This window comes from Globicephala melas, chromosome 4 (assembly GCF_963455315.2).
Source record: "Globicephala melas chromosome 4, mGloMel1.2, whole genome shotgun sequence".
NCBI classification, from domain to species: Eukaryota; Metazoa; Chordata; class Mammalia; order Artiodactyla; family Delphinidae; genus Globicephala; species Globicephala melas.
The window spans coordinates 5,155,211-5,178,085 of NC_083317.1; the positions used below are offsets into that span (position 1 = coordinate 5,155,211).

The 22,875-nt window shown below is 40.9% G+C and overlaps 1 protein-coding gene across 6 annotated transcripts in view; it reads left to right on the top strand.

Annotated features, from left to right (window-relative positions):
* Window positions 1-22,875, top strand: part of DSCAM (DS cell adhesion molecule) — a 752,061-nt gene that overhangs the window by 471,890 nt on the left and 257,296 nt on the right. For all 6 annotated transcript variants that reach the window (XM_030835449.2, XM_060297784.1, XM_060297782.1 and 3 more), the window contains exon 10: window positions 4,427-4,546. In XM_030835449.2, the coding sequence (XP_030691309.1) occupies window positions 4,427-4,546 (120 nt within the window). The remainder of the gene's footprint in view (window positions 1-4,426; window positions 4,547-22,875) is intronic.

Genomic DNA, 22,875 nt, shown 5'->3' on the forward strand with positions numbered 1-22,875 from the left:
ATTGCCTTTTGGGGATGCGACATAATTATTTGGTTGAACCCATCCCTTCTATTTCTTTAATCACCCTCATCACCACTGGAAAAGTCTCTCTGTTGGAAAGCCAACTATATTGATGGATATGTTCACCACAAATAAAGTGTTCTGCAAATAAAAGGAAACCAAAATATAGTTAAAAAAAAAAAAAAGGAAACCAGCAACTTTGAGGAATTATAACCGAGACAATACAGAGTCTTCAGTCTTTAGGTCCTATCATAAGTTTTGGCCAAAATCATGACAGTGCCGACACCTCTGCATCCTTCCACCTCCAGTTCTGTATCTCGTTGGCCAAAATCCTCCTGCAGTGCTCTGTGCTTTCTTCTGTTAGATGGTGCTTCTAGACCCATACTCCTCAAAGACCTTGTACATTGAGGTCACTCTGATCTGAGTTATTAACTGAGCCATGCTACTTTGGATAGGGTCTGTTTCCTAGTCTTTAAAACTGGAACAATAATATCCATTTATTGATTTGTCCATTCCACAGATATTTGCAGAATACTTTCTATGTTCCAGCACTGTGTCATGTGCTGGGGTGCGATGGTCTGCAAGAAAGGCATGGTTCTTGTTCTCCCAGGTGTGCAGCCAGCTGTGGGAGATGGGCATTTAAACCAGCAACACCAAACGTGTGGTAAAGGCTACGACATGATAACGCGGGATTCTGTGGAGGCACTCAGTCTTGTCCACAGCATCAGAAAAGGTGTCCCACACTAAGTGAAATTTGAGCTGAGATGTAAATACTACTAACTGATAATTTGTTAAACAAAGAAATACAGAAGCCTATGTGAAGACCCAGGGGGAGCTGGAGAATAGATAGACTGGAGCAAAGCTTACAAAAGGAAATGTCAAGAGATGAAGCTGGAGTGCAAGGACCCAAGTCATAAAGAGCCTTCAAAATATCGTAAGGGTTTCAGTTGTGTCAAGGGACAATGCGAAGGCACTGATGATTTTAAGCAGGAAAGTCACATCATGTGATTTCTCTCTTAGAAGGATCTTTCAGGCCACTGTGTGCAGAATGCATTCGAGTGGGCCAGTAGGTAGCAGGTAGACTAGTTAGGAAGCTGTTTCATAAATCCAGATAAGAGCCAGTTTTAGCCCTGTCTCAGGTTAAGTCCCCCTGAAAGCAGAGTGTGAGGTATAGGACTGGCTGTAGATCACTTATTTGAGATGTAATTCCTGGATCCCAGAGTGAAAAATGAAGGGAAATGAGATTAGGAAAGGAGGGGAAAAATCATTAAAAGTTGCTTTAATGAGCTAGTTGCTGCTGTGGGCAACTGGGGCTCATTCCTTCTGGGAACCTTCCAAGGCATCACACAGAACAGTTGTTCTCAAAGGTAATCTCTGGATCTGCAGCCTCAGCGTCACCTGAGAGCTTATCAGAAAAGGCAGTGTCTTGGATCCTGCCTCAGACCTACTGGGTCAAAACTTTTAGGGACAGGGTTCAGCAACTTGGGTTTTAATCAACTCTTCAGGTGATTCTGACACCCTCTGATGTTTGAGAAGCACAGACATAGAGCACACCTTAGAGTTGTCCAATAGGATTGGAGGAGGGAGAGGCAGGGCATTTATCCCGACGCCCACCCCTCACTGGTTGCACCCATGAAGGTGAGTGTTTGTTACTTTAGAGAAGGCCCTGAGACAGCAAAGAGAGACTCCTGTTCTTGGTGTGGTGCCCTGGCAAAGTGCATGGAGCTGTCCACCCTGCGGTGCTGAAACCAGATGGACGGAGGAACTTCACCGCACACCCTGTCTACCCATCATGACTAGGACACGGCAATGAAGATGAAGAGAATTTGAGGATATGTGACACATTTGCAAGAAAGAATCATCAGTACCTGATACAAGGAGATTAAAGAGGGGCATATGAAAGATAATTCTCAATTTTATGGGCCATTTCCTTCAGTAATTGCCTTACACTTACAATATGTCAGTGGTTATTTTCCATGTAAACCTCTGTGATCGGTTTTTAAATAATATTGCTTTGGATTAGAACCAAATCGAGGTGAGGGATCATGGATCAATTATAATTAGACATTCTTCCAGAGGAAATGCAAGAGATTAGCTACCCTGCCCATTTGACAAGAGATTCCTTGCTCTTAGCAGAATTTGAGCCAAATAGAATGTACATGATTGCATATTTACCTTCCACCCTGGACAGAATGATTCTGACATGATGCCTTAAACTTTGCAATCTACCCTTGTGGTTGTTAGGTTAATTTTACTAGAAAACTTTGCTCTATAAAATCTCCAGCATTTTCTTCCTAGGAATAATTTGCTCACCATGAGACACACACCTTGTCACATTTTTTTTTGTGTGTGTGATACATGGGCCTCTCACTGCTGTGGCCTCTCCTGTTGCATAGCACAGGCTCCGGATGCGCAGGCTCAGTGGCCATGGCTCACAGGCCCAGCCGCTCCACGGCATGTGGGATCCTCCTGGACCGGGGCACGAACCCGTGTCCCCTGCATCGGCAGGCAGACTCTCAACCACTGCGCCACCAGGGAAGACCTGGGAACTCATTTTATAGCATTGGTATGGGGGTAACATGAATTAAGCTTATAAAAGTTGTCAGAAGTGCCTGGAAGATATGAAGTGTTGTAGGAGTGTTGGTTAATTTAGTAAATGCAGGTGTGTCCAGCTTTAACATCATTAATAAACACAGCTTCCAACGTGCACATTATTTAATTAAATAATTTGCACAGCCAATGGGTCTTTTCATAGTGAGCAATTTTATTTCATTTAGGTGGTATTCTGAGACAAATGTAGTCTATAGAATGTAAATATATTTTTAAAAAGTGATAAGGGGGCTTCCCTGGTGGCGCAGTGGTTGGGAGTCCACCTGCCGATGCAGGGGACACGGGTTCGTGCCCCGGTCCGGGAAGATCCCACATGCCGTGGAGCGGCTGGACCCGTGAGCCATGGCCACTGAGCCTGCGCGTCCGGAGCCTGTGCTCCGCAACGGAGAGGCCACAACAGTGAGAGGCCTGCGTACCGCAAAAAAAAAAAAAAAAAAAAAAAAGAGTTCCCAGTTTACAGATAAGGAAATCAAAGCTAAGAAACATTTGACAGCTTACACAAGATGACCAACCTAGAAGTAGCAAAGTTGGAGATCAAATCCAGGTGTTTAGCCTTTGGTTCTGTGCTCTTAGTCATCACTCTCTGTTGTTTCTTCCAGAAACACAGCAGTGAGTTCCATCTCTAGCTGCTTCTTGTCTTGATTTTATTCCCCCCTCCTTGGCTGTTTGATGGGCAAAGTGATGTTCACTATGGCTCATGCCATTTCAACATGCTCCTAAGATCCTAGCTAGTGTAGACTCTAAACTTCTCCCCAGTCCATTTCATGTGGTGGCTGGAATTCCTATATATCTTTAACACAAAGGACCACATTTTTGCCTCAAAATGAAGAATTCTGGAAATTGCAATGCAGAAAAGATTAGCCTTATCAGGAGTTGTGGAAAGGAGGGGAAGAACTCCCACATTTGCTAAGTATCTGATATATGGTGGACATAATCTATGTCCTCTCACCTAGTCTCGTGACAGTCTCATTGAAAATCCATCCTGTAATTAGTCACTGATCTGCTGGAAAAGATTTCTGGATCCTAAGACCTTTAGATGCTACCTTTCTTAGAAGAATCTGTCTCTTCTCTTTAAGAGAAGACTTGAATACTCTTAAAATCACAAGAACAACTCAAAACATTTATGTTCTCTTGGCAGGTACTTTTTAAGCAGAGTGCATGTGTATATTTTGGGTAGGGCTGATGTGTCTTTCAGCATCTCACAAAACTCACCAAATAAGCAGTTACTTAATCTGTTTTTTTTTTTTTTTTTCAAATCGGTACTCTATAAAGCCTTCACGGCACCTCCCTTCAACTGCTTTCCATAGTCCCTTTTTGGCTCAGAAGGGTACTGATGTCAGAAATAATGGTCTATGTGTCTTTATCAGATTTTTAAGAAATGTTCAATACCATGTTGTGTTCTTTATTGCCTTTAGGAAGAGACTATTAATTCTCCCTTCATCTCCTGTTAGAGGAAGAATAGATATTGGATGCTTTAAAAACATTTCATACCCAAGAATGGATCCCCAAAGATCTTCCATAACAGATCAAAAACAGAATGTCACATTCCCTTGGTTTAGTCAAGCTGCCACACTCCAAAGTCCAGTGCAAAGCAACTTCCATCTGCATCAGATCATTGATATAATAAGAAAAATCACCTGCACTGAAATTGCTTCCTTAATTGGCCCCTAATTACAAATCCTCTGCTTTATTTTCACATATATGTAAAGCATTCTTTGTACTTTCATGCTTGTTAAAGTTCTTGGATTTCTTAAAATCACAGCTTTAATAATCTGCAGTCTTGTCTGAATTACTGGTGGCATTTCTCTCTTTTCAGTTCCTCCCAAGTTTGTGGTTCAGCCACGGGACCAAGACGGGATTTATGGCAAGCCTGTCATCCTCAATTGCTCAGCTGAGGGTTATCCTGTACCCACCATCGTGTGGAAATTCTCTAAAGGTATGAAGTTACTTGATTTGCTTGTTATCTACCAAATGTATGTTATATTCTAAAGGATGAGATGAGCATTTCTTGCACAGATGTTTCTTACAAATATATACGTCCCCACCTCCACCAAGTGTATCCATCCTTCACATACACCCCTAGTAACCCACCTAAGTGTTTTCATTTGGGCCATGAAATGTTCTTGTATAACATGCCCTTGGAAAGACCGGGTAGGGGAGGCAGTTTATGTAAGTTATTTCAGCACCTGGGAAAGCTCTACCTTGACTACCTGGGAAAGCTCTACCTTGACTACCTATGTTGGATGACCATGATCTGCTTGGGGACCCCTGCAAGCCCATACACATGGAAAAACAAGTATAAATTGTCAGAATTACTCATTGTTGGAAAATTATTTCCCCAGTATTTAGATAAGTAAGGGTAAGTGGCTTTAGAAGGTTAAAATAAAACTACTGGTTGTTTTATTTACCTAGATACCATAGATATAAAAAACTACCTATCATCTCCTTGGTAGTCTCTTTTTAAAAGCAAAATTTCACCCTTAATCTTGCTTTCTCTTCAAAGGCAAAGCAATGTTTCCCAGTATTAAGGTAACACTGTAAACATTACATAAATTAAAATGAGCAGTGTTGAAAACTAATGAGAGAACCATTCTAGACATGGTAAAAATAATTTATTTCTATCTTATCACCTTCTCCAGGAAAGTTTCCTTAGCTATGCTTACGAACGTGTTGGAAATACTCTTTCCTTTCTCATTCACATAACTTCCTTCAGTAATTTATTAAACAGGTGAGGGCCAAATATATACTGATAGGATGAACAAACAACAAATAAATAAATCATGTTTTTTTTTTCCCTAACAATCTTAAGACTTAAGGTATATACTGTGTTGCATTTTCTTATTGTGAAAGTAACAGCAATCAGAGAAAAACAAACGGCATACTTGCCACAGTTCCTTTTGGTGTATTTCCTTTAGGGTGGAGGAGCAGAGGGAGGAGAGAGAGGGATAGATACCATTTGGTTGGGGGGAGAATCAATTAACTTTGTTTTAAATCCCTGAGATTACTCCCCTGTAGCATGCCATGTACATTGTCCATGTGAAAAGCACTTTATCCCAAAATAAAAGCCCGTTATTCAGAGTATCTGCCCACGTGACTTTTTATTTGGGGCCATACTTGTAGCCCTATGTTGCATTACATGGAAACAAATAGCATCCATTTGATTTAATGTGCTTTACATCGATGTGCATGGAGTTTATATAGATGTTACAAACATTTCCCATGATGCTTATCTTCTTCAAAATTATTTCTAATGCTTGACATTGTGTGGATGTTCTTTCTTTCTCTTGGGTTGTTTTCCATTTCTCACTATTACAAACACTGCAGAAGTGAACATCCTCGTGTGTTAGTTCAATGTGCATATGTGTGGTTGCTTTCTTTTCCTTTTTTTTTTTTTTGAGGAACCTCCATACTGTTCTCCATAGTGGCTGCACCAATTTACATTCCCACTAACAGTGTAGGAGGGTTCCCTTTTCTCCACACCCTCTCCAGCATTTATTGTCTGTTGACGTTTTGATGATGGCCATTCTGACCGGTGTGAGGTGATACATCATTGTAGTTTTGATTTGCATTTCTCTAACAGTTAGTGATGTTGAGTGTCTTTTCATGTGTCTGTTGGCCATCTGTATGTCTTCTTTGGAGAAATGTCTGTATAATCCCTAGAAGTGAAATACTGTGATCACACTGAAGGCTCTTGGTCTGCACTGGACCAGGACACATTGGATAATATTAGGGCAATTTACACACTGACCAGTAGTATGAAGCTGTGTATGTATTGCACCCTCGCCAACTAGATAGTATCCTTTTTTCCTTAGTCTTTACTATGTGATGGGTGAATTGTTTTAATTTACAAATTCCTGTCTTAATTTACAAATTTAGATTACTAATGATGTTGAAAATGTTTTAGCCTTTGTTTACAGACCATTTCATTTTCCCATTTGGAGAATTTCTCATTCATGTTACTCTCACACTCATCTCTATGTCTCATTTATTTGAAAGAGTGTTTTTCATAGATTAAATAACCCTTTGTCTGTTATGGGTGTTACAGACATCTTATTCCTTCCCATCACTGATGTGCAAATTAAATTATAGAAGCCTTTTTACCTTTGAACTTGATATGCAATTTAAAATCATTAAGGAAAAATTTAAAAATTGCAGCAAACAAATTTTTAAAAGTTAAAATCCCCCTTTAAAAACATCACTCAAAGATAACCAAAGATAAATACTGCAAACTTTTTTTTTTAAGATATTTTTTTGATGTGGACCATTTTTAAAGTCTTTATTGAATTTGTTAGAATACTGCTTCTGTTTTATGTTTTTGGTTTTGTTTTTTTGGGGGCCATGAGGCATGTGGGATCTTAGTTCCCTGATCAGGGATTGAACTTACACCCCCTGCATTGGAAGGTGAAGTCTTAACCACTGGACTGCCAGGGAAGTCCTGATACTGTAAACTTTCATCTAGCTTTTCAGACTGTCTCCCTGGCAAATATATATATCTGTAGATATACATATAATTTTGTGCTTTTTAAAAAATTGCGAGCATGTGAGTCTTCCTGATCTACAACCTCCTTTCTTCAGTTAATAATAGGTATGAATGTCTTTCCAGGGCAACAAATATGGGTGCTCACTGTGACTTTTTAATGTCTCTGTTGAGTTTCTATTCATACATCCATAAATACATCTAACTTCTCTTGCCTTTGTTAGGACTGAATTCATTGACTTAGTGCCACAAGGGTTTACTCCTTCTCATAAGAGGAATCTGGGAGTAGATAGGGCAGGATTAGTTTTTCTCCCCTGAGTCATCAGGGACCCACACTGTTTACATCTATCTCTCTGTCACTCTTCGAAAGCATCTCCCACCATCAGTCAATGGCTACTAAGGTCCCGTGGCCACTTGCACATTTCCATGGACGAGGAAGACCACAGAGATAAGGCTCTCACACCCACCTGAGTCAGTTCCCTCTAAGGACCTCTCCAGACTGTGTGATAAATCAATTCTGCTCATGTCTCACCGGCCAGGTCAGCCCTCGCCACAGGGGTTCTACAAGTTGTGTTATAGCTAAGCATACGGCCGTCGTGACTACAACCCAGGCTATTTCACTAAGGGGGAGGATGGGTGCTTGGCAACCAGGTGTGTCCAACACTACTGTTGGATATTGTGTTTTTTCCCAGTTTTTCACTATCGTAAAAATGTCACAGTGACTTCTATCTCATTGATCTCTGTACATGTGTCCATTTTCTCTCTGGTGATAAACTCCTATAAGTAGAATTGTGGTTCAAAGAGTAAGCAATTTCTATAGATTTCAATATGTATCGGCCACTTGTCATCACTTTTTTCATCTACACTCCTTCCCACAGTTTATAGTAGTGCCTGTTTCTTACGATGAGAATAATGCCAGGTATTATGCTTGGTTTTTTAATATTTTTCAATAGAATAGGGGAAATGGTATATTATTATTTTAATCATGCAAGTAGCAAAGATGTTTCTTAAGAAAAATTTAGCCTTGCTTATAGAATATGTTTCCCATAATCAAATAGTCACTAAGAGCATAAGTGCAGTTCTTCTATGTCTCACACACACACACACACACACACACACACACACACACACACACACACACACACACACACACAGACTCAGGCTGTTTCTCCAAGAGATGCAATTTAATCCTGAAGCTTCAGAATTCCAGAGTAAATTGCAGTGGTTTAAGGGCAGCTATTGCAGAAATGAAACAATCTTTCCTGAAAAATAATGTTATTACAGTTTTGACCTTGGGTCTGGATACACAAAGTCTAAGACATTCAATTCTGTCTCCTGAGTTTTTTTTTTTTTTACACGAACAAACAAGGTTTCTTGTCAAAAAGAGATTTGAAAAAAAAAATCAGGGTTTAATACCATGGTGGGCCTTACCTGCGCTCACAGAAATCTATAGCTAAGCAAATGTATGTCATTTATAGTGGAGGAAGTGGGTTTCAATTGCTGTCCTGGGGACCTGGACCATCCCCTTGTTAGCTGCTAAAGGGGAAAGAGGGGCTGACTGCACATCTTTTGCTCTCTGGCCATCCAGAAATAGGGCCACTTCTGACCTCCAGGAATGCTTTGGTCAGAGGAATGTCCAAGGACAAGAGTCAGGGCATGCCTGGTGTAGAGAGTGGGAGAGCAGTGGGGAGTAGTTTATATTTAAAATAGGGTTATCAGAGGAGGCCCCAGAAGAAGGTAATGTTTCAGCAGAAACTTAAAAGAAATGGGAGATGAGCCATGTGCATATCTGGGGGGAGCACTGAAGGTCAAGGGGTCAAAGCCGGGGCAGAAGTGGGTTTATACCTGGAATGTTCCAGAAGCACCAAGGTGGACAATGGAGCTGGGTCCTGCTCACTCACTGCAGTGGAGTGAAAGGAGGTTCTGGAGGTCCCAGCAGGTCAGATTCCTCATCGATGACCTTAAAGATGTGGCTTTGCCTGGCGGGGGTGGGCGGGGGGAATGCAGGCAGTGGATCAGAGTTGTGACAGCGGCGCTCTCCTTTCTTCTGCTACCCTGCGGACACCAGAACTTAGCAGGCTATTGGAGTAATTAAGAGATGCCATGTGCTCTGCCTAGAGTTTTCAAAGGACCCTGTCGGCCCTAGGTGGAAGGCAGGAATTGCATCTGGAGGCCGGTTAGCAGGCCTTTGCTGTGATGTGGCCTGGACAAGCTGTCAAGGGACGAGCAGTTGATTTCTGAATTCATCTGGCTGATGGACTGGATGTCGTAGAGAAAGGGAGCAGTCCAACAGGATGCCCGGGTCTTTGAGGACAGTGGAAGTGCCACTTACTGAGACAGAGCAATGTCAGGAGAGCAAATCGGCCCAGGGTCAAGATCAGAAGTTTGGGCCTCATTCTCTGTAGTCACAACCGAATTCTCAGTATACGCAATGATACATTTTCTAAGTATCCTAATTTTTTATCAATAAAAGCCTTCTCCATGGTCAGGGCTTATCCCTTCCACGTTCTGCTCAGCCAGTGTATGCCCCACTTTGGAATCACCTCAGTTCTATGTTCGATTGATCCCCTGCTCAATGCTAGTCCTTTAGCTACAGTTTTCCAGCGAGGAATATTCCAGGTTCGTTCTTCACAATGGCTTGCCTCTTGCCTTTTTGCACATAAAGAGAGTTTAGCTTGTAGGAGTTGGTAGCTTGCATTATTTCCTGGGAGGCAACAGAAGCTGCCTGATTTCTCCTTAGAAATGACTCTTTTTTTTTTTTTTTGCCTGCATGCACCGAAGAGCTGACTTTGAAGTCCAGTAAATGTATAGTCTATGCCTTGATGTTATGCATGTGGGGTCACTTTTCCCCCAGATGTGTCATGTGCCTATTTAATATGTAGATTCAAATCATCTTTTATGTAAGAAAATCCTTCTCGAATCATGTCTGTAATATTTGTTCTCTTCCGTGCTTTGCATTTGTGGGTGTGTATATTCAAAGTTTATCTCAAGTCACAGAAAATATACAAACTAAGACAACAGAATGAACTGACTTTGTTCCGAGAGAAGGGGGTGGGTGACACCTGGCACCAATTTGGGTCTTTTCAAGGGTTAGGGTGCAGAAGTCATCTTTTTTGCAACATGTCAACAAAGTTATGGAATTAATTTCCAGATTTGTTCCCAGGTATTTTTGAAAACATTTTAAGGTGCTCAATAGATTTCTGTCTTTGTTCCTTTAAGATCCGGATATTCTGCCTCTGCCTAGGAGGTAGCATGGTGACCTGGGTCTCTGACTACGGGGCCATCAGATTCCCTTCACCTGTCTTCCAGAGGGTGTCATTTTCTCTCTGATTTTTTAACTGATTTACTCCCATTTTACTTTGTTGGATATTTTCTCATGTTTATTCTCTACATCTTTCTCCCCACAAAGTCTGTTCTCCTTTGTGCTGTCTCCAATTTTGCCTTCATATTTGTGATTTAATATTTTCCCTTCTTTCTCCAGTTCCGCCAGCTCACATTTCATTCTCTCTTGAGCTCTTGCTTCATAGACAAGTAGCTATTTTATTCACAGCTTTCATCTCAATCATGGCGTTCTTCTGAGGAGATTTCATTATAGATTTCTGTCTCTATTTTATTCTTCCATTTTCCTTGTAGTATCTTTGCTAGATCCTGGCTTCCTTTTGAGTGCTCACATTTGAAGAAAATGCATATCCCCAGGAACAGATTGCTTTGTGCAAGTATCTGGTTCCTCCCTGAACCCTCCTTCACTGATCTAAGACACACAGCAGGTCCAGAGAAGTTGCTGCCTCACCCGGCCTGTGCACACCATGGTCGCTGATGTCTGTTGCCCCTCAGATGTGCTCCCCGCTTTCACGATGCATACGCTGCTGATGCTTGCTCAGAGTCCCAGCCATGGTCCATCTCGCCTTGTCTTTCTGCATGTACCTTTTTTTTTTAAACATCTTTATTGGAGTATAATTGCTTTACAATGGTGTGTTAGTTTCTGCTTTATAACAAAGTGAATCAGCTATACATATACATATATCCCCATATCTCTTGCGTCTCCCTCCCTCCCACCCTCCCTATTCCACCCCTCTAGGTGGTCACAAAGCACCGAGCTGATCTCCCTGTGCTATGCGGCTGCTTCCCAGTAGCTATCTATTTTACGTTTGGTAGTGCATATATGTCCATGCCACTCTCTCACTTTGTCACAGCTTACCCTTGCCCCTCCCCATAACCTCAGGTCCATTCTCTAGTAGGTCTGTGTCTTTATTTCCCTCTTGCCCCTAGGTTCTTCATAACTTTTTTTTTGTTAGATTCCATATATATGTGTTAGCATACGGTATTTGTTTTCCTCTTTCTGACTTACTTCACTCTGTATGACAGACTCTAGGTCAATCCACCTCACTACACATAACTCAATTTCATTTCTTTCTACGGCTGAGTAATATTCCATTGTATATATGTGCCACATCTTCTTTATCCATTCATCCAATGATGGACACTTAGGTTGCTTCCATCTCCTGGCTATTGTAAATAGAGCTGCAATGAACATTGTAGTACATGACTCTTTTTGAATTATGGTTTTCTCAGGGTATATGCCCAGTAGTGGGATTGCTGGGTCATATGGTAGTTCTATTTGTAGTTTTTTAAGGAACCTCCATACTGTTCTCCATAGTGGCTGTACCAATTCACATTCCCACCAGCAGTGCAAGAGTGTTCCCTTTTCTCCACACCCTCTCCAGCATTTATTGTTTCTAGATTTTTTGATGATGGCCATTCTGACCGGTGTGAGATGATATCTCATTGTAGTTTTGATTTGCATTTCTCTAATGCTTAATGATGTTGAGCATTCTTTCATGTGTTTGTTGGCAATCTGTATATCTTCTTTGGAGAAATGTCTATTTAGGTTTTCTGCCCATTTTTGGATTGGGTTGTTTGTTTTTTTTTATATTGAGCTGCATGAGCTGCTTGTAAATTTTGGAGATTAATCCTTTGTCAGTTGCTTCATTTGCAGATATTTTCTCCCATTCTGAGGGTTGTCTTTTGGTCCTGTTTATGGTTTCCTTTGCTGTGCAAAAGCTTTGAAGTTTCATTAGGTCCCATTTGTTTATTTTTGTTTTTATTTCCATTTCTCTAGGAGGTGGGTCAAAAAGGATCTTGCTGTGATTTATGTCATAGAGTGTTCTGCCTATGTTTTCCTCTAAGAGTTTGATAGTTTCTGGCCTTACATTTAGGCCTTTAATCCACTTTGAGCTTATTTTTCTGAAAAACTGAAACCATTTTCACTAAGATCAGGAAAAAGACAAGGTTGCCCACTCTCACCACTATTATTCAACATAGTTTTGGAAGTTTTAGCCACAGCAATCAGAGAAGAAAAAGAAATAAAAGGAATCCAAATTGGAAAAGAAGAAATAAAGCTGTCAGTGTTTGCAGATGACATGATACTATACATAGAGAATCCCAAAGATGCTACCAGAAAACTACTAGAGCTAATCAATGAATTTGGTAAAGTAGCAGGATACAAAATTAAGGCACAGAAATCTCTTGCATTCCTATACACTAATGATGAAAAATCTGAAAGTGAAATTAAGGAAACACTCCCATTTACCATTGCAACAAAAAGAATAAGATATCTAGGAATAAACCTACCTAAGGAGACAAAAGACCTGTATGCAGAAAATTATAAGACACTGATGAAAGAAATTAAAGATGATACAAATAGATGGAGAGATATACCATGTCCTTGGATTGGAAGAATCAACATTGTGAAAATGACTCTACTACCCAAAGCAATCAACAGATTCAATGCAATCCCTATCAAACTACCAATGGCATTTTTCACAGAACTAGAACAAAAAATTTCACAATTTGTATGGAAACACAAAAGACTCCGAATAGCCAAACCAATCTTGAGAACGAAAAATAGAGCTGGAGGAATCAGGCTCCCTGACTTCAGACTATACTACAAAGCTACAGTAATCAAGACAGTATGGTACTGGCACAAAAACAGAAATATTGATCAATGGAACAGGATAGAAAGCCCAGAGATAAACCCATGCACATATGATCACATTATCTTTGATAAAGGAGGCAAGAATATACAGTGGAGAAAAGACAGCCTCTTCAATAAGTGGTGCTGGGAAAACTGGACAGGTATCTGTAAAAGTATGAGATTAGAACACTCCCTAGCACCATGCATGTACCTTTGCTCAGTGTACACTGTTGGCTGCCCCATCACCTATTTTGTGGTTGAAGTTTTAGCTATTTCCTAATATCATGCATAAAAGAGTTTGCATTTTCTATTTCTCTTTCTCCCATTTGCTATTTTATGATTTCCAGGAAGAAAAGAAATGCTGTTTTTTAAAAAAATTTGTTTTCTTTTTTTATACAACAGATTCTTATTAGTTATCTATTTTATACATATTAGTGTATTTATGTCAATCCCAATCTCCCAATTCATCCCAGCACCACCACCCACCCACCCCTGCTTTCCCCACTTGGTGTCCATATGTTTGTTCTCTACATCTGTGTCTCTATTTCTGCCTTGCAAACTGGTTCATCTGTACCATTTTTCTAGATTCCACACATATGTGTTAATATACAATATTTGTTTTTCTCTTTCTGACTTACTTCACTCTGTATGACAGTCTCTGGGTCCATCCATATCTCTACAAATGACCCAATTTCGTTCCTTTTTATGGCTGAGTAATATTCCACTGTATATATGTACCACATCATTTTTATCCATTCGTCTGTTGATGGGCATTTAGGTTGCTTCCATGACCTGGCTATTGTAAATAGTGCTGCAATGAACATTGGGGTGCATGTGTCTTTTTTTTTTAAACATCTTTAATGGAGTATAATTGCTTTACAAATTCATGTGTCTTTTTGAATTATGGTTTTCTCTGGGTATATGCCCAGGAGTGGTATTGCTGGGTCATATGGTAATTCTATATTAGGTTTTTAAGAAACCTCCATACTGTTCTAATGCTGGTTTTATGCTACCATCTTTAAACCCTTTGAACTTAAATCCTATTGTTTATGTATTAAGGTTTATTAAATTTGAACTTTACTTCAGAAAAATAAAGGAGAAGTAGTAGAAATCATCAGTTAAGAGAGTGGGCTGAGTGCATACCCCAGACACACACCATCTGTCTGTGTTACTCCAGGAAAATTACTTAGCCTGCATGAACCACAGATTCCTCATATGGGAAGCAAATGAAATAAGGGGAGTAATGTGATGATTTAATAAGATGGTTCATAGAAAGCATTTATTATGGTGCCTGGCATAGCAATTAGTCAATACATGTTCGCTGTTATCATCATCATCACTGTCGTCATCACCTCAGCTCACACAGTTACCCAACTGTACTAAAGCCATTTATTTCCTAGCCCAACCTTTTCCCACTAACTTTAATTCCTTTATAGTCTATGAAAGAAATGTGTCTGTTGAAATCCATTTTTTATCCCTCTCTCTCTTGCACTGTCTGTCTGGCATCAGGACCATGCATACTAGAAGTTTATCTCTTCCTAATATGTTTTAATATCTCATACAACACTCCTCCCCTCATTGTTTTTCTTTTTCAAAAATGTCCTAGATTTCTCACATGGATTTTTATTTGCATATTTCTTCTAGATGCAAGTTAGGCTAATTTTATCAAGTTCCAAAACAATATTCTGAAAAATTTGGAACACTGTAATAAATGTAAAGGTTAGCATGGAGAACATCAATATCATTAAACTATTGAGCCTTCCCTGCCAATATCATGGACAGTCTTTCCATTTATTCAAATCTTTTTATATGCCCATTATAAATTCTCTTGCTTTCTTACTATGGTCTGTGGTAGTGTGTATTTATAAGCTTCTGCCGATAGTTCTTTTTGATCCTCTTTGGTTTTCTGGGTGGAAAGGTGTTACATCTATAGCCAGTTTTTGTTGACTCTCTGCAGCTGTCCATGTCTCTTTCTTTTCCAAGCAAGGGAGAAGTGCTCCTTAATCTGGGGGGAGTTCCTATCTTCTTCCACTCTCTAGTACATAGAGAGGCTGCAGTGGGATAGGACCCCCTAGTTCCTGCCTATTTCTCTCACCCTCTCCCTGTGCCCTTCCTTCTCTTACCTGTAGCACATTCACATGAGACCAAAGTTTCCTCAACTGCAATTTTTCCTGGAGACATCCAAGAATCCATCACTATTTGGTGCACAATAGTTTTTCTTTTGCTCAGGCATCTCCCTCTGTCCCCAGAAAGCTGTTGGAAGTTGTCCTTCTGTTCCCACAAGGTATACTCTACCAGGGGTCCTGGCTGTCCCTTACCTCCTGGGTCCCAGAAGTGTCCTCTTTTGTTTGGTGTCAACCCACCTGCCAAAACCCTCCCATCTTGCCATAGACTCCTTTTATTTTCTGTTTTTTAAAAGCAACTTAAAAAATCTCATGATTTCTGTGGATTAGGAGTCTGGGCACATTTTAGCTGGGTGCTCTGTTTCAGAATCTCTCATAGGGCTGCAGTCGTTGGCCAGGGCCAAGTCTCATCTGAACTGGAGGAGGATCCACTTGTAGGTTCAGATGGTTGTTAGCAGAAGCTGTAGACTCTTTATAGGGGCCAACAGGGACTTCAATCCTTTGTTCAGAAATCCATAGGAAAAAATCTGACACTCACAACAGTTCTCTGGATATTTCCATGCAATGTACTCAATTCTAGACTGAGAAACAAATGTGTGCTCAGTACACCTGGTCGGAGTGCTCAGGTGACCCTTCTGGAGCCTCCTCCTACCTCAGGGCCTTGCCCTGGAATGCTTCCTCTTGGTCCTGCCCACATCCTCTCTCCCACAGTCAAGGTGACATCAGCACCTTCCACAATCCCCAAGGCCTATGTCTCCAAATGCCATGAAGAATGTGCAGCATGGGACAAGCCCAAGTTCTCAAGTATGTTAATTGTAGGACATTTTTTCTACCAAAACCAATTCCAGACCTCCCTGCTGAGTTGACCACAGCCACCTCTTCCTCAGCAGTCAAGAGACGGCCCCCACTGCAGGTCCCCTGCTTTCCATTCAAAAGATAAGTCCAGATGGGGACAAACAATCAAGAGACCAAAAAACAAAATAATAATAAGTCCCTTAAATGAGATTGTTCCTCTTTTCCCCTGTAGGAAAACAGGAGGTTTCCTATTGAAGTAACTCCGTGGGGAGGCCCAGTCAGGATTGTCCTTGGGTCTCTGGACCCACAAAGTTCCTTCCTAAGCTCTGGTCCCTTAATCTTATTTCCTGTATCCTTGCAGGTTTCACTCTTGTCCTGACCTCGGGCCTGAGCCTCCTTCTTGTTTTAGCATTCAAGGCATTTAGCTTCATTTCTTTACCCTCGTGGCCACTTACACTCTGACCTTGAATGCCAGATCACAGCCTTTGCTCAGACCAAGTGTTGCTTTCACACCCCTGTCCTAGAAACTGGATCTCTGTCTTGGTCATCTGCTTGGCCCTTGGTCATCTAATCCTGTCTCACCTCCCTGCCTGCCTGTCTGTCTGATTACCACCCAGAGCTCTAACCACGCCTGCTCCCAGACTCACCACTGTCCCGCTTTCTGCATGGGTTAGGATGCCTCCAAGCCTCCATCCCCATGCATCTGACCTCTTCTGTCCACTGGTTTACTGGACCTGCAGTCGTCCTCTTGGGTCTTTCCAGCAACACCCACTCCAAACTCCTTCACCAGGCTCATAGAGGCTATCAAGTCTCACCTATCATCCAGTGTCCCTTGTCCCCATGCAAATAGGTGACAAGCTATGAATCTAGAAGAAATGCAGAGAAAGAGCTCAAAGAATCTAAAAAGGAGAAAGTGGCACCTCCCTGTGACGTAAGTGGTGAAAATAAACCCAACTTCAAAGTCAAATGTGGTTCCCTCAGGTACAACAAAAGCAGCTCTGCTTGTCTGTTCCCAGGTAGGAGCAATGGGTCTCACTGAGCAATAATGAGTTCTTGGAAAAGGATGGTGAGCAGAACGGAGAAGATGAATGTTCATCATATTGGTGTATTTCCTTTTGATGGTAGAATAAAACTCACGAGGAATGGAAAGCTGCGGCCTTTCCCTGTGCTAAAATAAGCAGAGTCTCCGTGGCTCTGGGAGCTGCATCAGGACCATCGTAGATGCCCCATCCCCACCCAAGGAAACTGCAGTTACCCCGAGCCTTGGTAGAGTCACCAGGACAATGGCCCCGGGGGTCCATCTGGCCCTCCCTTCTTTTTCTCCACTCCTCTGTCTTCCCTTTTTCTCATTGTCTTTCCCCAGGAACTTTCTAACCATCCTCTTGTGGATAGGGACAGCCACACTGAGGACAAATGTTTGGGCATCTCTTGCTCCAAGGAGGTGGTGACTGAAAACCTTGTATGGTCGACACAGCTGCAGGGGCGGCTCGCAGCCCATGGTCCCAATGCAAAGCCCAATGGTGGCATCAGCAAAGTCCAGCCATTCAAACTGCCTCTGGTATCGCATGTCCCATCAACAAGTGCCGAATTGTGGCAGTTCATGGTTCCATTTTCTGATAAGTAAGGGACCAGTGTTCCATCTTGATGATAAAAAGGATGCTTGCAGATTAGGTACAGAGTAAAAGTCATGAAATGAGCATGATAAACTAGTGGACCACCAAATTCTAACAACCCCTCGGCCGGCACCAGTCTAGGCCACCTAAGTTCAGTTGTTTTTATTGGATAGAATTCTTCAGGATAGACATACAGAGATTAAAAGAAGAAAGTGAATTGCACAGTGAACATAATTATATGCAAATTTACAAAAGAAGTAACCTTGCTGCTGTCCCAGTTATGGTGCAGTGTTTTATCAAGTAGGAATTTAATACAGGGAATTAGATGCATGCGTATTTTTAGAAGGATGGGAGGAATTCAGCTGCCTTTTAGGAGCTTGACAAAAGTGGGAGCCAGGAGAGGCCACTTCCATCTGTGGTTCCAGCTGCTCCAGAACGAAATTTGTTCTCCCGGACTTGGATGTTTGGCATCTGCCCATGCATTGACTTACTGCTTCTAAAGGAGAACGACGATTTCTCCTTCCTTGCACTTTCCAAATCGCATTCAAGTGCCTCTCACTGGTGAAATTTAAACCAGAACTGTGACAGATCAGCTGGGGAAATGTTCTTCTCAGGCTTCCCATCCCTGAAATTTAGGGAAGACTTTAGAAGTCCAGCAGTAGTGCTAAGATCAACAGACAATACCTGATGCAAACACATAGACAAAACATGATGTGCACATCGTGTACTGTGTGGAAGCTTCTTTCTTTGGGCTTGGGAAGAGCCCTCCAGCCTGGAACTGGACCCATGTCTCAGGACTGTGCCTCTGTCCTCTTTGGGATTCTTCTCTGGAACAGGACCCAGAACCCAGCCCTCTGTCACTGATCAAGGGTTCCCTTCCCAGCGGCCACACCTGAAATGGGTGCACCTGCTGTTTCTCTGGGTACTTGCTCTCTCCTCGTCCTATCCCCACCCATCTTTATAGCTACTCACTCCCTTCAGCCCACCAACTGTTCTCAGAGGGCCCTCTCCCTGAGCAAGGAAAACAAACTCATTCCTCAGGAAAACACCGCCCTGTTCATAAGGACGAAAGGGACTGTGTTTTGACTCCTTGGTGGGGAGAAGGAATAGCTTATTATTTGGGTGCAGCCCAGGGAGTAGAAAGTGATCTACTTCTTCCTGTTCTCTTCCCCTCCAAAACAATGTTCTTCCACCAGCCAGGCGACTCTCTGCATGTGCTCATTGGCCAACTTCTTCTGGTCTCAGCATGTGGACATTGACACCCATTTGCATTCATGCAGTCTTGTTCCTTTTCTTGTGAACAATCTATATAGTATGTAAATGAATTCCTTCCCATTTCATATATGATGACATTAAGGATGCAGACAGAATAAGCTACTTGCTCAAGGACAGAGCTCCTAAGTTTAAGAGATAACATAGGAGCCCAATTCTGCTGACTCTTAGTCAAGTGCTCTCATTTCAGATCAGCAAAGACTTCAGAGGGAAGAAAAGATGAAACAATGGCCATATTTGTTGCTGCCTTCAAAGTGGGCTCACTTGGTGATACTCAGCTATTCTTTTTCCACTATTCCTACTCCCTCAGTTCTTGAGAGTCCTGCTAGGTGTATCTTTTCAATAAATAATAAAGGTCACACAATATGAACATACTCAGTCGTTCTGTGGGTGCCTTACATAATGTGTGAACATTTGCTTTTCATGTAACGGAACATTAAAATTTTCCCCACTTGACCCCAGCTATCCACAGAAAACTGACATCGTTTTAATTAATGGCTTCTGGTTGCTATAAGTGTATCTTCTAGTTAATTATGCAAAGTACTTACCTTATGCTAACAAGATTGCAGAATTTTGAAATACTGTGTGCACTGTGTTAAATTTTGTTCTTTACCATAACGATGAATCTGAAGTAGATGACCTCTAATTCTACCAAACCATGGCCAAGTCCACTTTCCTCAAATTAAACAGTACTCATTGCTGGGACTGTTGTCCTTATGGTGGATGAATTACTCTGTTTAGCAAGCATGGTCACATTTATAAATGGTATATCCCTTCAAGTTACGTTCATTTTCTGATGAAAGAGAAAAAAGATTTAATGGTTTTCAACTGCACTTATACTTTATCTCTGTCTCCGTGAGGACATTTTAATAATGAAGAGGCTTCTCTCGGTCAAGATAGGAGTTAATAGATAATCCTTTTCAGCTATTTAATTGAGAAAGCTTAGCAATGTAGCTAAATTTTATCTTGTAATTCTTTACTATAAATGTGTCAAATATTGTAAGTATTTTTCTGGTGAAAATTCTTTGAGGAGAAGAAAACATTTGTGTTTTTGATGTGAACGATCCTATAACTTTCTCACATTCTATCAGCATTTTATTAGGTTCTCAGGGATTTGTAACACATTTTTACAGAATCTGTAAATCCCATAGCATTTTCAGATTTCCTGGTTTGCTGCCTTATGGAGACATTTCTTAAATCCTACGTTTGGCTGAATTTCCAGGTTGTGTGTAATAGTCTAGATCTGGCTCCCAGCTTGCTGTTAACTTTGAGAAAGGTATCAATAGCCTTTACAGATTTTTCAAACTGTCAACCAAATTTAAGCACTTAAATAAAAATCAAAGGCTTTTTCTTTGATTTTTAATTCCTAATAATATTTTTTATTCTTACCCCAAAGAAACTATTATTCTTAAGAAGGAATTTTATAATTTACGAAACCAGATCCTTAAAAGATACAGTAAACTTTTTTTTTTTTGCGGTACGCGGGCCTCTCACTGTTGTGACCTCTCCCGTTGCGGAGCACAGGCTCCGACGCGCAGGCTCAGCGGCCACGGCTCACGGGCCCAGCCGCTCCGCGGCATGTGGGATCTTCCTGGACCGGGGCACGAACCCGTGTCCCCTGCATCGGCAGGCGGACTCTCAACCACTGCGCCACCAGGGAAGCCCCTACAGTAAACTTTTATAGGAGAAAAGTATGATCATCTCAATAGATGATGAAATGGTAGCTGATAATATTCAACATCCAATCCTGATTGAAACAACACAAACAAAAGTCAAGTTTTGTAAAATAGGAAAATAGAATCACTTTTAGGAACCAAAGTGCTTTGGCAAATGAAGAGGAAAAAGACAAAGTTCAATAGATCCATGAGCAAAGAATGTAGATAGAGTGTTCACCAAAGAACAAGTACAAATTACTGATACATTTATAAAAAGATGCTCAGACTTATTTGTAAGCAAAAGCAACCAAAAAATATACAAGTTAGTAAAACCATGTAAATTAAAATAATGGGATACATACTATATTGATGAAGATCAAAAAGATTAATAGTGTACATGTGTGAGGAAAAAATTAACCCCAGCCCCAGGAAATAAAATTGCTCTTTTACTAAGCAACTTAGCAATATATTTTAACACTTGGATGTGCAGAATTCCACTCCAAGTATTTATCCAGTGGAGTTCCTACCACTATATCTTTCTTTCTATTGATGGATTGATTGACAAGCAGAGAGGTTCATTGCAACATTGTCCTTAGTCTTGTGGAGTCGGAAAGAAATAGTCAACTAATCATAAACTGATTAAATAAATAGAAGCAGAAAGTAGAAAAAAACAGCAATAGTGTGTGCTTACTGTGTGTCACACAATAGCTTAAGAATTTAAATGCCTACACTGCCCTATGAAGGAGGATCTATTATTATCTCCATTTTGCAGGTGAGGAAACTGAGGAACTAAAAGGATTCCTGATTACCTAGTTTTTCATAGTGTATTGGGGATCTGTGGCTGTGTAACAAATTACCCCGAAGCTTAGTGGCTTAACAATAATAAAGCACATTTATGATCTCTTTGGGGCAGGAATCTGGGTATGGCTTAACTGAGTACTCTATTTCAAGGTGTCTCCCAGCACTGCACTCAGGCTGTTGGCCAGGGATTCAGTCCTATCAAGGTTCATCCCACTCAGGTGGTTGCTGGCAGGTTTCAGCTTCTCACAGACTGTTGGCTGGGGGAGACCCTCATGGAAGGCTCTCCATAGGAAGGCTCACAATATGGCCACTCACATTTACCCAGTGTGAGGGTTCTGACCTCAAAGAGAGATTGACAAAGAGGCCACCATCTTTTGTAACCATAGCTACTTGCCTTGGATCCACCACAGAGTAGGTGCTTAGTAATTGGACAATAAACACCATTTTGTATAGACAAAGCACAGTTTTATATGTGCTTATAAAAAATTAGGAAGGCTATAGTCCCTTCTTTTCTCCTCAAGATAACGGGATCTTGAGGAGAAAAAGAGGGAAGTTACTTTTTTACTGTTTGAATTTTTGACCAAAAATTCACAGATTCCTAATCTGAAATTCTCATGTTTTAAACTCCAGTAGATAAACTTGGAGATAGCTTTCATCAATTATTTTCCAAAATCAACCATTCATTTAGTGATATGTTCATTATCCATCAAACATTTCTTTAATTCTTCCGTGAACTTTCATATGGATTAAGTTTATTTGGGGAGTACGCGGGCCTGTCACTGATGTGGCCTCTCCCATTGCGGAGCACAGGCTACAGATGCACAGGCTCAGCGGCCATGGCTCACAGGTCCAGCCACTCCACGGCATGTGGGGTCTTCCCGGACCAGGGCACGAACCCGTGTCCCCTGTATCGGCAGGCGGACTCTCAACCACTGCGCCACCAGGGAAGCCCCTGGATTAAGTTTTAAATGATCTATATTATATATGCTTCTGTTGTAATTTTTCATTTTATACATTTTGATAATTTTTGACTATTCCCAAGGAGTGAACAGGTGTAAGGATAAGAATGATTTTGTTCATTTCATCTCATTCTATAAAATAGTCAGTAGCTTATACTGAGGAAATCAACATATTGAAGTTATTAAAAACTACTATTATGTTTTTAAAATTTTTTCACCCCGATTTTGAATTCTTTTTGAATAAGATAAATTAAAACCATTTTTCTACTTAGAAAGATGTTACGATATTTCATACCAGATATGAGATAAAGAACTAATCCAAGTGTGTGAGTATTATTAGTATATGCACCCTCTTCCAACTTTACAATTATCTTACACCTATATACTTTTTTTACATACCTTTAAATGAGATGTCAGCCAACTATAGACCACAAGCCAAATTCTTCTCAAAACCTGCCTTTGTAAATAAATGTTATTGGAACATAATTGTGCTGTTTTATGTACTTTCTGTAGCTGCATTCATGCTTCAATGACAGAAATAAGTAATTGTGACAGACTGTATGGCTTGCAAACCATAAAATGTTTATTATTTGGCC